Here is a 15,300-nt window from a genome sequence, read left to right on the forward strand (position 1 = left end):
ATGTACTCGGCAATCTTGTCCGGCCTCCGTTATGACGGATTCGAGGTCGTCCTCGCTATCCTCCGCCTCGATTTCAGCTAGCTTGGCGGCCGCTAGCTCTATTTTCAGTGCGGTGAGTTCAGCCCTGGCCTGTGCCAGGCGGCGTGCCCTTGAAGCGTGTTTAGTTGACGACGCTGCTTTGCTTCGGGCTCGCTCTTGCGTCGATTGTTCCGTTGCGGCGGCAGGTCGCTCCTCCGCAGCGGTGCAAGGCGCGGTTTCCCGAAGCGTAGCGGTGTGTGTCGCTGTGCTCTCGGCGATTGTTTCTTCGGTTGCTTCAGTTGTTCCGGTGACGGTCGCCGACGTCGCTGTAGCGGACGTCGCTGTCGCCGAAGTCGCTGTCGCCGAAGTCGCTGTCGCCGAGGTTGCTGTAACAGACGCTGATTCCGCCCGCCTCCCGGTGGACCTTGTAACTGGCATCCTTCCCGCTCACGTTAATCCGGCTCACGAAGGACCAAAATGTGGGGCGTAGGATCGGCACAGGACGCCTTTCCGTCCCCACAATGAGTGCTGGATTGCGTGAGGGGAAGTGGCAATGCCAATTAATAAGGCCCGGGAGGTTTTTATAACGTATATTCACTATTCACACACGTTAAATAATACAATGATCCGGCGGACACACAGTAGCGGCGTATGTTTCGCAGTGCGGCGTGAGCGGTGCAGCATGCACGTCGCTCTCTCCTTTTCTTGCACTGTTTTTCCTGGCTGGAACACTTCAGGGCTTCTTGTTTTCTTCCTTTTCTTAACTCGAACTGAACTTGCTGGAACTCGAACTGCCGAATGCCAAAATTGCATTCGCTTATATATAACCCGGCTATCCCGTAGGGAGCCGCCAAAAATAGAGCCTTTTTGCAGCCTCATTTTCACTTCCTCGCTATCACTATTTTATAAATAAAAGTTGGACCTCTGGAGTCCCCTATGTGAAATTTACACGGTTTTATAGATAAATCAATTACCTATAACTATACATAAAAATAATACGCCTATGTGCGATACGAAAAAAGTTACAATAACAAAACACAAGAAATTTGTCTACAGACGACGCACAAAAGGCCTTAAAAACGCTATTTACTTTGATATGAACTTATATACAATACCCATGTTTACGGCATGGGGTAGGCAAAGGCAAAAACTATATCTACGTAAAGTTTCTACACTGTCACTTCAATATCTCGGTCGTGAGATCGCTTTATAACGCACTACTAAAAACAGTCACACACACGTGCGCGGGCGCATTGTCCGTCCCTCTCTGGGTGTGTCGTTTCGCTCGACACACCTACTGCGCATGCGTGAATGCGCTGTCTCGCTCTTTTCGTGTGTGCGTCCTGCACAATTAGTTTTGAATTATGACCTTGAGTGAATACTTATGTATTCAGTAACAAAGTAATGCCCGTAAATACTGATACTTATTGAATATGCATACACGAGTGCCTTTGTGTTGTATTGCATGTGCAGTATTACACTGCTCTGAGGTCATGGGTATGAATCCCGGTTCGGGTCGGATCAGTAATATTTTTGTCTTTCGGCTCAGTATCAGTCGAGTCTAGATTTTGTGCTGATATGACGTTAGGCTCGCCCCTTATCACATCATGGGACGGAACACACATGGCGAAAAGTGGGCACCCTGGTTGTACCTGTGGCTACCCCTTTGGGGATAAAGGCGTGATGGTTTGTTTGCTTATGAATATATTTATTTCCGGACAAAATCCATTTCGTATAGATATTTTTAAATAAATAAATGTATAGTTACTGGTTACTTTGCTTATACCTTCTTTTCGTAGAATTCTAAAAAGCAAAAATATTCGTTTGTAGTAAATAAGTACCCACGGGAATCAATACTGAAAACATACCTGTCTCATAGCGTCTAGGACTTCCTCAGGCGAGGACGCGACCTTTTCACTAGCGTCCACCTTGATCCCCTGAAGGCCTTCGTGTATCTTTATATTTTCCTTCTCAACATTGAGCAGGTCCTTTAGTGTTTCATTGTAGATCTCAATGTATGACACTCTGTTAAAAATAAAATACAAATTGCACATTCAAATTTACCTACTGTTTATTATTTTTATTATGGCCGTAAAGCGGCGTTATCGCTCCTGTCAATTTAACAGGTATGACTGTCTACCTTAAAGTAATTTGCGACTCTTCATTATTCATTTGAAAATACTATAAAAATTAGAGGTAAATTGAATGTAGTTACGCAATGTTAAAAAATATTTTAGCCATTGATATAACATGGCATTCGTATAATTAAGTAGCAGATGTCCTGTCGATATCAGAACGACGGGTTTCAATCTCCGAAATATGTTTGTATGATGCGGAACCCTTGTATCTTAGTGTGAGATCACTTTATGTGAATTTATATGTATTGTTATTACACATTTCTAAAGGTCTAAAGCTACCTCGCCAACTTACTCCATGTCACGTTTTAGTTTCTAAAAGCGACGCATTTCAGCTATAAAGATTATAATCGATAATAGTGCATTTCCCTCCCACGCAGACATTCCGCAAGAGAGTATGATGACAGTTTTCACACATTATTGTCACGATTTTTACGTAATGAACAAATAAACGCACCATACTATGACACATTTACATCACCGCAGGTGCTAATCACTTTCATAATTTTCAATAAGCGACGATAAATAGAATTTCGAGATGATGTAAATAAAACAAACTGGTAAGATTTATAATACTTTTGATACTCGCTTGAGAAGAACTGACAAAATTACCAATCACATAGCACATAATACTCTCTGATAATACAGATCTCATTTGATTTTACTCTGTTAGGTACCCTGCCGAGGAACATTCCATATAAAATCTCTAATTGGTTTCAGAAGGACTACTGACAGACAAACATTAACAAGAACTTAAACGTTCGGTTTCCAACTCCGAGAACACTTCACAAAGTGCCTTTCTTCATATGCTGTAATTGATTCCCTTAGAGCTGGTCGAGGTCATGTTCGATGGGGAATAAATAAAAAACACATTTGTGGGTTAATCCCTTGTTGAGCGAACTGTAATGGGAGTAAGAAAATAATATAAATAATATTATGTTCATTATGATTTGGTTTCTTTCAATGGACCAATCGCCCGAGTCCTGTCACATCGTGTTCCTCGTTCCTAAAAGTTATTTATCATGGAATACTGGCTTAACATTGTGAACTACTCTAGTATTATGGGCCGAATCATCGTGTGGTAGTTGAGTTTACTGCTCGGGCACGAAGAGCGGGCAGCGGCGGCGGGTAGCGCGAATGTGTGTAGGCAAGAATGAGATTTTCCTCATTGGTACTTTCGCAGTAGTAAGCCTTTGAAGTCGTTTTTTAGCTACAAATTAAAACTGTAGTTCATTATACAAACAAAAACAAACATCAATTTGCTAAACATTGACGACTGGATGGTAACTTCCGTCAATACTCAGTTTCCCGCTATTCGTCTCCGCTCGTCGTGGGAGAGAGGTTAGCGAAAGGACGGCTGGCTCAGGCCTGCAGGTGACCCCATAAATATTACAACTTAATTTGTTTGTATGGTGTTTTGGTCTCAAATAAATGGAGCGAATGTATGAACATATAGAGGGAATTAAAAGCACTTTATCTGTAAGGCACTCGCAGTTCGCTCATTGCAATTTGCAATATAAAACGCGCATCAATACATTGAATTGGTGCGACTTTTCTAGCAGGTGGACCTATTTTTATTTGGGTACAACAAAGTGCCCCTACTGCACCTGATGTTTAGTGAAGAAGGGTATAGATAGGGTTGATCGAGAGATTGCTCCTCACTAGTCGATAACTTCTCCGGCAAAAGCTTAACGGGCCGTAGGTTGAGTATAGCAGATCCATAATATTACATAAAGCTGTGGTTTGTTTTTTATTGCAACTTGTTAAGCTTTAGATCTGCTGTACCAATTCTATACATTTTTGAACAAATAGAAAACATACGATAAAGGAAGGAGGCGGCCGGGCGACGGCCTGGACGGTAGGTCCTAAGGACGACGCCGAAGGCTTAATGGGGCGCTGTAGGTTCTGGTTTGAACGCCATCATCGACATAATGCAATATTTTTTCTGCCCAGATCGCTTGGATATCTGGTTATAATCCTGATGTTTGCAGTCCCTATTCTTTATGCTAAATACTCCCTTTATTTTTCAGATCAACTTGATTTAAATAAAGATTCTTTGTTATAATCAACATAACACCATCAATTCTTCATATGCAACATTGTTCCAATGTACATATAAGTTTCTGTTTCACAGTAGGAGTTAAATTTCATTGATTGCTTATTAAAAATAAATATAAATATCCTACCAGTATACAATGAAACATTTTATTGCAAGTATTACAAAGGTGTTTTGTTTCATGAAGTAATCAGAGGGGTAATCAGAGGCCGTAGGCATCTTGCCTTTCAATAGCCTTTCCAGAATAGTTAATGCCAATAGAAAACAAAAATATGTAATAGAATGACACCGAGTTGCTATTCTTATACATTTTTATGTTTTCTATTGGCTTTAATAATTATAGAAAGGCATTTTGGCTACAGCCCCAATTGAAGTAAAACATAATAGCATTTTGACATCACAAATTTTTAGATCAAAGTGAGACGTAATTTTGCTATATATCCTTTCATATTATGAAGCAAAGTCCCCTGCCTTGTCCGTGTCCGAACATGATAAACTCAAAAACCACCAAATTCGGTAATGAGATAGATAAGACCGTGGGAAGGACAGTGGTTAACGTTATTGATTATAGAAAGATACAGGTATCTTAGCTATCAGTAGCTACAACCTCAGGTTTGCCGCTTTGCCATGCCATGATGAGGCGACAGAGGGTCACTGGACATTTGGCTTTATAAATTATTAGCTTTTGCCTGTGGTATCACTCACATCAGATCCAGTGGGAGACTTTGTTTTATAATATATATTTTTGAACTTTTGAAGAGGAACAATTCAGTGATATATTATTGTTGTGTAACTTAAATGTTTACACAACACACATAATGATATATCTCTAAAGGAATCATTTTTCCCATGGTTACAACATTTTTCATTGGTGCTGTGTTCCAATTCCTGTTATACAGTATTTAGCCTTCTTCAATAACTTTTAATTTGAAGCCACTATTTCTGAGATTAGCATGTTCAAAGATACAAATAAACTCCTCTGATTTATATAGTAGTATAAATTAGCCCGTAATTGTATTTTATACACATAATTATATTACTAATAAAACCAGGAATGCAAAAAAAAAATATTTTTATCACAGGTACTACTCAATATTTAATTATTCATTGTATTAGGCCTTTATAGCATCATAACATATAAGGCATATCTAATGAGTATGTGGGTAGATACTCCATGCAAAGATTATGGTAATTGCTTACCGCACAAGGAAGTCACGATCAGGTACATTCTTGATAATCTCAAACAGATTGAGAACCGCCAGTGGTATGATGCCGGGGGACTCTTCCGTGCCTGTCATGGTATATGTTTTGCCCGACGATGTCTGTCCATACGCGAATATGGTGCCGTTGAAGCCCGCCGCTGCGGCCTCCACGATAGGCTTCGCAATATCATCGTACACATCTGAGGTTTTGGTGTCTTTATCGTACACCTTGTCTGCGAAATCGAAAGTCACGATTAATATTCGCAGCCTTCAGTCATGACGTATAAAGGTACTGTTTAGGCCAGGTACCCACTGCACCGGAGGTGAGCTACCAAAGTGATTTCACTCACCGAAAGTGAACGCTGTTCCGAAATCCTTTCCATTCTGATCGAGCTGGTAGAGAGTGTTATTCTTCACACGCCACTGGTAAGATAGCTTCTCTTCGATTTCGCGAGAAATCAAAGGCCTAACTTTTACAACTACTTTTATGTTGTCACTCATTTTGTACCATTATAATTTGCTTACGAATACGAAATATTCATGTTTTGGTACAAATTGAGCATATTCATCATTCGAACGATGTAACTTCACGTATTTTAAAACCGCTCAATGTGACAAGAAACAAATGAACACTGACAGACGCAAAAATAACCGACGTAAGATTTCAAACCGAAAAAATAGAATTGGACTTAGGGATGTGCTCGTTTTACATTTTCGATAGAATATGAGTAATAAAATTATTTTATGTAGGTAATTTCCATAATTATCATTTATTACATACAAAATATTATAAATGTGAAAATTTCTAAGAAGTTTGAATGTACAGAAACCACTGAAAGGATTAAGACAAATTTGGAATCCTTCTAAACGATGTCCTGGATAAATTTATAATATTTTTTTGATACCCAAAAACAATTTAATTGGAATTTTATTCTAGAAAAGGTATTTTACGCGGGCGGATCCGCACCCAAAACCTAGTAAATTATTAACTACAGCACAATTTTGGGTGAAAACCACCGAGACTAATTTTCGTTTCGAAAAAATATGGGGATCCAGATAAACATATTCAAGCAGGTCAAGTTGAAAGCAAAAGTTAGTTTGCTTCACACACATATCGACACATTAAATATCGATCTTCTTCAACTCTAAAAATTTACAGACTATAAATATTTTCTTGGAAATAATTTTATATAACTTAAAGTAAAGAATAATTAGAGTGATTCATATAAATATGTTTTTAAATTTTATTATAAAGGAAAGTATTGTATATTATGAATGTGAAAAATAGACAGGTGAACATAATCTATGATTCCGGTGACATTTTAGGTGACATTAATAGGACAGAAGCCAGATAGGAAAAAAAAAAAAAAAAAAGACAACATCAAGTTCATGTGAATTCTGATGTCTGAATTCTTTTAGGTTATTTATCCATGTGATTTATTTGAGAATACGTAGTGATTTTGTTGATAAAAAATAAATAAAACACATTAAAATGCAACACGACGATGTAAGTTCTTTTTTAAATATGTCCTAAGTTAGTTATTTCCGTGATAAGTTTTAATTTCATTTTGTTTATAGGTTGTTTGGGCGATTATCAACAAAACTCACTGTTCCCATAAAGTAACGTACGTATTATACGACTATTTTATACTTTAGCACCGATTTCATGTGTAGTCACCATATAAAATGTATACAACAATTTTTTCAGGACAAAAACGCAGCAGTTCTGTCGGAATGAGTACAATTTAACAGGTCTGTGTACTAGGTCATCATGTCCCCTAGCGAACAGCAAGTATGCGACCATCAGAGAGGAGAACGGTATTATATATTTGTATATGAAGACAGCCGAGAGGTGAGCATTATCATTCTGTGTTAAGGTTACTGTGGAATTGATTGCAGGCCAGAAATTGGTACCCTAATCGTAATATTTTGTCTAATAACTTATCAACTAACTGGCTTTAACATAGCATATGTTGTTTGGTGTTTTTTTTGTACTTCTCCCAACAACACAATACTATACACAATGTACCACAAGTCAACTCAGATGTAATCTTCTTGTGTCTTGGTTCTTTTTTGGCTGTTTCAAAACTGTTTTTACATGTTCCAGGGTAATGTTTCCGGCCAAACAATGGGAAAAAGTGAAACTTTCAAGAAATTTTGAGAAAGCTATTTACCAGATAAATGAAAATTTACTCTATTGGCCCGCATTTATTAAAGCAAAATGTAAACAAAGATTTGTTAAAATTACACAGTACCTTATACGGATGAGAAAGCTGAAACTAAGGAGAGTGTGAGTATTTCTGATGTATATCATTCATTTATTGTAAATTGTCATATAGAGAATTTAAGACCTAGCCTAGATCTGGAGCTTTATGGGATCTCAAATGCAAATTCTATTATTCCATTTACTGATTACCAACATTAAGATAAAAATGAAACATGCCTGTAATATGGCATATATATCAGATTTGTTTTAAAAAAAATACTGTCTAGTTATATAACCTGACAGCAGTTTCAGTCTTAAAATCTTATTATACTGTTTTATCACTTTCTTTAGTAAACCAGCCTTCTGCAGCAATGATCATTGAAAAGTTTTTAATTGGTATAATTAAGAAGTAATAGGAATTATTAAAATAAAACATTTAAACAAACAAATTAAAAGTAACAAGTCTTCTTACATTACCTACTTAACTTTTTAGCAGGTATAGTGGAATCACAATGCCATGCCTAGGGCTTTTTTTAAGGGGGCAAGACTTACAACTGTCGGGAATTAGTATGCCCCAAAAAAAGGCCTGGTTAAATTTGTATAAAAAATGTTAATGCATGTAAAAAAAATTGAATTCACAGGAAAGAATTAGTACCAATTCAAAGGAAGATCGAACGGCGCGAAAGAAGAAGAGAAGAAAAGGCATTGGTTGCTGCGAGAATAGATAATGCTATAGAGAAACAGTTGCTTGACAGACTGAAGAAGGGCACTGTGAGTATTTATTGAACACTTACAACTCTGAATCTGGATTTGCTGCTATATAAAAATGTATATATTTCGACAGTAAATATGCAAATTTTTTATAATTTCACATGATTACCTAATCCCTCCACCTGGACAGAAGTACAAACCCACTTTTATTTTATTAATATAATTTAGTGAAATCAATTAATCATCAATTATTTTTTTTTAGTATAATTGATTGTTGTGTGATTTGTCATGTTAATGTAAGGTATAACCTGCTTCTATATACATATTTTAAATAAACTTAAGAAATTTAAATATATACATTTAGATACATTCCAACAGTTAAAACTTTACATATTTTTCCTGCAATGGGAGTGGAGTCATCGTCTCAATAAGTTCTGAAATTATATTATGAATCAAAGTCACTGTTGCAACTGTCTGCCTGTCTGAAGGCTATAAACAAAAAAATATTCAACTGATTTCCATTTTATTTGTTATGGTGATAGTTTGTGGCCATAGGTAGGACATAGGCTACCTTCTATTCCATGAAAAAGTTTCCAGGAAAATATTTATCCCGACAAACTTTTTCACGTGGACGGAGCAGGGAGTAAAAGCTAATTAAAAATATACTGTTTCCCGTCTAGGCATGTAATATTACCTGTAATTTTCAGTACAATGACATATACAACTTCCCGCAAATGGCGTTCGACGCGGCGCTCAAAGAAGAAGAGATATCCGGCGAGAGTGAGAGTGAGAAGGAAGATGAGGAAGAAATGGAAACAGAGAGAGAGATGGAGCCAGAGTTAGAGAGAGAGTTGGAGAAAGCTGTGGAACAGACTGATGAGTTTGTGGAAGCCGATAGTGATATGGACAGTGATGTGGTAAGGGTTTTTTTTAATAGTTAAGATCGTAAGAATGTCTTGTGATGGTAGATATTAATATTTAAAAGTATCTTCCATAACAAAGTGCAATTTTAAATATTTCCTATGAAAGGTTTGCGTTTTTAGATTTTTTAAGTAGTGAAGTGGTTCATACTGTTGTCAAAGACATTAAATTGTATCAGAGTAAATTTTGTAAACTCTATTTAGAAAATAATCATGAAAGAAAAGGAACTTCATATTTTGTATAAGTTATTAATACAATATGATTTATATAGTGAACCTACAATATATGTGTACATACTGTATGAATTTTGATAAAATATACAATTACTTTACAATAGAATTTCTGGATTTACAGGATAGCGACTCTGGCAAGAAAGAAGGTGCGGATGTTGATAGTAATTTCGAATCTGAGACATCTGACATAGAGGTGAGATATTTTGTAATATGATTGAATACTATACCGGGTAAGTCTCATGCCTCATGGTAAGCATCCTGATTGACTCTAATAGAGTCAATACCATCTACATCTTTGGGGAAACTGGATTCAACTGCACATTGCATCAGGAAGGGGCCAACCAGGCAACCGCCCGGAGCCTAGCTCCATACAAGGGGCATCATGCCGTGCCTTAGCCGAGGACATGCTATCCACCACTACTCTTATCCTGGAAAAACTTAAGCAGGCAGAGCTTCTTGCAAAAGCTAGTATTTACTTAGTTATATCATTTATGCGCACGGCACGACACCGCTCTGAGATACTGGGTTCGAATTCCGGGTTGGCCAAAGTGATATTGGGTTTTTCTACTCAGGATAAGTTTGGAATCTGGGAGATAGGCTCACTCCCTATTACAGCATGGGAAGGAACACACTTAAAGAAACGTGGGTACCTTGGTTGTACCTCTGCCTACCCTTTCAGGGATATAGGCGAGATGTGTGTAATTCCTGTCGTAGTTTGGTAATTATTGCGGCTCTTAAAAGAGTTAAGGAGAACTTCACCACTTTAATAGGCTACTTGTCTAAATAATGAATAAAATCCCTTACTTTAGGTTCGATATCTAGATCGTATTAGAATGTGCTTTTGCATATTACAGGACATCGCACAATCCATGGCGAGCAGAAAGAAACCTCGCGTCGAGATAGAGTACGAAACAGAACCAGTTGCAAGCGTTTCCAAGAAGAAAATAAAACATTGACATTTTATCCCATGAATTGACTTTTATTTTTTTAAACATACCTAATTTGTATGTTACCATAAACATTATTAGGTTCATATTATAATACGCTATCAGATCTGGGTTTTTAAGTTAAGTAAGGTTGACAGATATACAATTAGTGCACTAATTCTATTACCAGATTTCAAATGAACAATGATCTTTACATAATATAATAAACTGTAACAGGCCGACGTCTGTACATTATAGATATTGAATAAGAACTTGTATGGGGTATGTTTATTAGAGCAACAGAAGCCAAAACCACAGTTAATAGATTTTTTTTCTCTTCTCTATGTTTATAAGGCGCATCACGAAAAACATTGCATGTAACAATGCAGTTTTCACCGATGTTTTGCTAGAGGTCTACTTTACAATATAGGCCCCATTTTATCCCAAGAAAATATAAACCGGTAATTTAATTTAATTTCAAATGTTAGTTTCATATCAGAAGTGTGAATTAAAAGTAACCTAAAGTTATTGTGAAGTTAAATTCGTGCAATTTCCGAAGACAAGTGAGGCGAACACGACGCGACATTTCTACAGACAAGGCACGTAGAGAATGTGCGGTCGCGAACGCTACAAACATCGTTATTGCGCCCATAACTTACGTTATGACGCAGTTTTGTTTGCTCCCTAACAATATTGTTTACTGTTAGATATGCGCCGTAAAAATATCACTATTTGTAGATGTACAGCCTTGACTTTATTAGGTAAATATTTTTGCGGGATTCTTAGGGACTTTGTCATGGGGCGGATTCGACGAAATGTTTCGGATTTCAGACTTATTACCTTTATAGCAAAAAGGGTTTATTAAGATTTTATATGGGCATCACGACTTCTGCTACTTGTCTCCTATGATAAATAGCAGGATAACTTTGGTAAATGAATTTATAGGTTTTCCATGTAGGTATGCATCGGTAACGTATCTAATTATTGTTTCGCAAATAGATTTTTTTATTACACTAAAAGTTAATTAAGTTAGTTTTATTTATTACGGGGTTTTGCCTGCGGGAAAAATATTGTTCCGGGATAAAAGTCCCGCTTTGTCATTTTCCCGGGATAAAAAGCTTATAGCATCAAGATTAATGTAGCTTATTAGGGAAAGAATTTTCAAAATCGATTCAGTACTTCCATAGATTAGATCCTACAAACAAACTTACAAATTTTTCCACTTAATAATATTAGTATAGATTTTGTTTTTTAATTTACTTTTTGTCTAAAATTTGCCTTGTATTTTTAGCCGAGATGTACCGCACAGAAGTAAGTTACTTCAGCTCCAGAGGAGTGCTCCTAGTTCTCTGACACGCCCTTTTATCTACCACTACTGTGTAAAGCTATAATTGATATTCACATGTTTTAGCCATATTAATTTTGTCCCAGCGTAATGCCGCGACAATGTTGAAATCGTCCGAATTTTTTTCCAGTACGTGTACATACCTGATCAATTATATGAAATACTAGCTTTTGCTCGCGGCTCCGCCCGCGTTATAAAGTTGTTCAAGCTAAAGTTTTCCGTTATAAAAATAGTAGTTTCCCGGGAGCCTATGTTCTTCCCAGGGTCTCAAACTGTCTCCATACCAAATTACATCTTAATACGTTGGGTAGTTTTTGAGTTTAACACGTAACAGACAGATGCAGCGGGGGACTTTTGTTATATTATTTAGAACTTTTTAAGTGAAACAATCCCGTCATACATCATTGTTGCATAACTTTAACCGTTTACGCAGCGCAGGCAACGGAAGCTCTCAAAACTCATAATTTTCCCCGTTTTTGCAACATGTTTCATTACTGCTCCGCTCCTATTGGTCATAGCGTGATGATATATAGCCTATAGCACTCCAGGAACAAAGGGCTATCCAACGCAAAAAGAATTTTTCAGTTTGGACTGGTAGTTCCTGAGATTAGCCATTACTGGCCCGCTCCTATTGGGTATAGCGTGATGATATATAGCCTATAGCACTCCACGAACAAAGGGCTATCCAACGCAAAAAGAATTTTTCAGTTTGGACCGGTAGTTCCTGAGATTAGCCATTACTGCTCCGCTCCTATTGGTATAGCGTGATGATATATAGCTTATAGCGGTCCACAAATAAAGGGCTATCCAACACAAAACGATTTTTTTGGTTGAAACCGGTAGTTCCTAAGATTAGCCATTACTGCTCCGCTCCTATTGATCATAGCGTGATGATATATAACTTTGAGCACTCCACAAATAAAGGACTATTCAACACAAAAATATGTTTTCAGTTCGAATCGGTAGTTCCTGAGATTAGCCATTACTGCTCCGCTCCTATTGGGTATAGCGTGATGATATATAGCCTATAGCACTCCACGAACAAAGGGCTATCCAACGCAAAAAGAATTTTTCAGTTTGGACTGGTAGTTCCTGAGATTAGCCATTACTGGCCCGCTCCTATTGGGTATAGCGTGATGATATATAGCCTATAGCACTCCACGAACAAAGGGCTATCCAACGCAAAAAGATTTTTTCAGTTTTGACCGGTAGTTCCTGAGATTAGCCATTACTGCCCCGCTCCTATTGGGTATAGCGTGATGATATATAGCCTATAGCACTCCACGAACAAAGGGCTATCCAACGCAAAAAGAATTTTTCAGTTTGGACCGGTAGTTCCTGAGATTAGCCATTACTGCCCCGCTCCTATTGGGTATAGCGTGATGATATATAGCCTATAGCACTCCACGAACAAAGGGCTATCCAACGCAAAAAGAATTTTTCAGTTTGGACCGGTAGTTCCTGAGATTAGCCATTACTGCCCCGCTCCTATTGGGTATAGCGTGATGATATATAGCCTATAGCACTCCACGAACAAAGGGCTATCCAACGTAAAAAGAATTTTTCGGTTTGGACCGGTAGTTCCTGAGATTAGCGCGTTCAAACAAACAAACAAACAAACAAACAAACAAACTCTTCAACTTTATATAATAGTATAGAAGTATAGATTATAACGAATACCACGATTATGAAAATACTAGCTTTTGCCCGCGGCTCCGCCCGCGTTATAAAGTTTTTCAGGCTAAAGTTTTCCGTTATAAAAGTAGTAGTTTCCCGGGAGCCTATGTTCTTCCCATTGTCTCAAACTGTCTCCATACCAAATTTCATCTTAATACGTTGGGTAGTTTTTGAGTTTAATACGTTCAGGCAGACAGATGCAGCGGGGGACTTTGTTTTATAATATATTTTTTAGAACTTTTTAAGTGAAACATTCCCGTCATACATCATTGTTGCATAACTTTAATCGTTTACGCAGCGCAGGCAACGGAAGCTCTCAAAACTCATAATTTTCCCCGGTTTTGCAACATGTTTCATTACTGCTCCGCTCCTATTGGTCATAGCGTGATGATATATAACTTTGAGCACTCCACAAACAAAGTACTATTCAACACAAAAATATTTTTCAGTTTGAATCGGTAGTTCCTGAGATTAGACATTACTGCTCCGCTTCTATTGAATATAGCGTGATGATATATAGCCTATAGCACTCCACGAACAAAGGGCTATCCAACGTAAAAAGAATTTTTCAGTTTGGACCGGTAGTTCCTGAGATTAGCCATTACTGCCTCGCTCCTATTGGGTATAGCGTGATGATATATAGCCTATAGCACTCCACGAACAAAGGGCTATCCAACGCAAAAAGAATTTTTCAGTTTGGACCGGTAGTTCCTGAGATTAGCCATTACTGCCCCGCTCCTATTGGGTATAGCGTGATGATATATAGCCTATAGCACTCCACGAACAAAGGGCTATCCAACGCAAAAAGAATTTTTCAGTTTGGACCGGTAGTTCCTGAGATTAGCGCGTTCAAACAAACAAACAAACAAACAAACAAACAAACAAACAAACAAACAAACAAACAAACAAACAAACTCTTCAGCTTTATATAATAGTATAGAAGTATAGAAGTATAGATAATCCACCGTTCTATTATAAAAGTTAATTAAAAGATTTGGAATGAATTTTGATTAATAATTGTCTTTTAATTCCACCAATGTACCCTAATTAATATTGTCGGTGAGGCAATAATTAAGTGGAATTGGACATTGGAGGGACAATGGATGTGCTCGGAATATATTTTAAACACAACAATATTGAGACTCAGTCTGGATGTTTAAATTGTCTGAGAGTCATTTGTATTCTCTGAGCGGCTCTGAGCACTGGTAGTCTAACGTATACTGCTCCGTCAGGTATTATTTCGGAATATTAAAAATATACTATGTTCTAAGTTTAAAACAATTAACATAGAAGCAAGACCCATCTTGGAATAGCAGGAATTTGTAGCTTTCGTGATGTGATAGGGGGCGAGCCTATCGTCATATCAGGTACAAATTCCAGCTGATATCGAAAAACTTAACATAATTGCTTGACTTAGGATTCGAACCTGAGACCTTAGAGGGGAAGTAGTTCCGCACGTAATTATGGAATACGTAGCATTAAAATTGTAATGGAAATCGTGATCTAAAATCTGAAATAAGTACATTTAATTCATGTCGCAAATTACATTATGTAGATTGTGACGTATTAAAAATTCAGCGAGAAAGTTTGTTTGGGGTTTTTAATTGAGTTTCGCACCACAGACTGTTTGCTGAGTGAAAATGTTTTTCGCTATTAATATTTGATTGGGTATTCGTTAACTTCGCTTTGTTACATCTCCACGAAGCTACCATCGGCATAATCTTAAATTTCCTTTGTGGCCACGTTTATTATAAGATATCTAAACTTTATTTGATTAAAACTTTATGGATGAAACGATGTTTTAAGTTGTACAAGATGCGAGGCTTTTCGATTGACAGTAATTACTTTATTGTTTCGTTAGTGTCTGTAC

At 37.3% G+C, this 15,300-nt stretch overlaps 2 protein-coding genes across 2 annotated transcripts in view; one reads left to right on the forward strand and one right to left on the reverse strand.

Moving 5' to 3' along the window:
- LOC115453106 (kinesin-related protein 4) overlaps window positions 1-6,066 on the reverse strand; it is a 31,918-nt gene extending 25,852 nt beyond the window's left edge. Inside the window, exons 1-3 of the mRNA XM_037441578.1 lie at window positions 5,762-6,066; window positions 5,410-5,644; window positions 1,887-2,043 (exon numbers count right to left, since the gene is read on the reverse strand). Of these exons, the coding sequence (XP_037297475.1) occupies window positions 1,887-2,043; window positions 5,410-5,644; window positions 5,762-5,912 (543 nt within the window). The 5' untranslated portion in view covers window positions 5,913-6,066. The remainder of the gene's footprint in view (window positions 1-1,886; window positions 2,044-5,409; window positions 5,645-5,761) is intronic.
- A 701-nt stretch (window positions 6,067-6,767) lies between these two features.
- Window positions 6,768-10,454, forward strand: LOC115454244 (protein MAK16 homolog A). The gene is made up of 8 exons (XM_030182988.2): window positions 6,768-6,918; window positions 6,990-7,036; window positions 7,120-7,263; window positions 7,519-7,701; window positions 8,259-8,388; window positions 9,036-9,245; window positions 9,604-9,675; window positions 10,337-10,454. The coding sequence occupies exons 1-8, from the start codon at window positions 6,904-6,906 to the stop codon at window positions 10,436-10,438; spliced, it is 903 nt and encodes a 300-aa protein (XP_030038848.1). The 5' UTR covers window positions 6,768-6,903; the 3' UTR covers window positions 10,439-10,454.
- Window positions 10,455-15,300: the final 4,846 nt, after the last annotated feature.

This window comes from Manduca sexta, chromosome 22 (genome assembly GCF_014839805.1).
Source record: "Manduca sexta isolate Smith_Timp_Sample1 chromosome 22, JHU_Msex_v1.0, whole genome shotgun sequence".
In the NCBI taxonomy this organism is placed as follows: Eukaryota; Metazoa; Arthropoda; class Insecta; order Lepidoptera; family Sphingidae; genus Manduca; species Manduca sexta.

Excerpts from the sequence above, each read along its gene's own strand:
- LOC115454244 (XM_030182988.2), top strand. Across the intron at positions 7,702-8,258 it reads AAGCTGAAACTAAGGAGAGT|GAAAGAATTAGTACCAATTC; the intron begins GTGAGTATTTCT and ends TTGAATTCACAG. Across the intron at positions 9,246-9,603 it reads GTGATATGGACAGTGATGTG|GATAGCGACTCTGGCAAGAA; the intron begins GTAAGGGTTTTT and ends CTGGATTTACAG.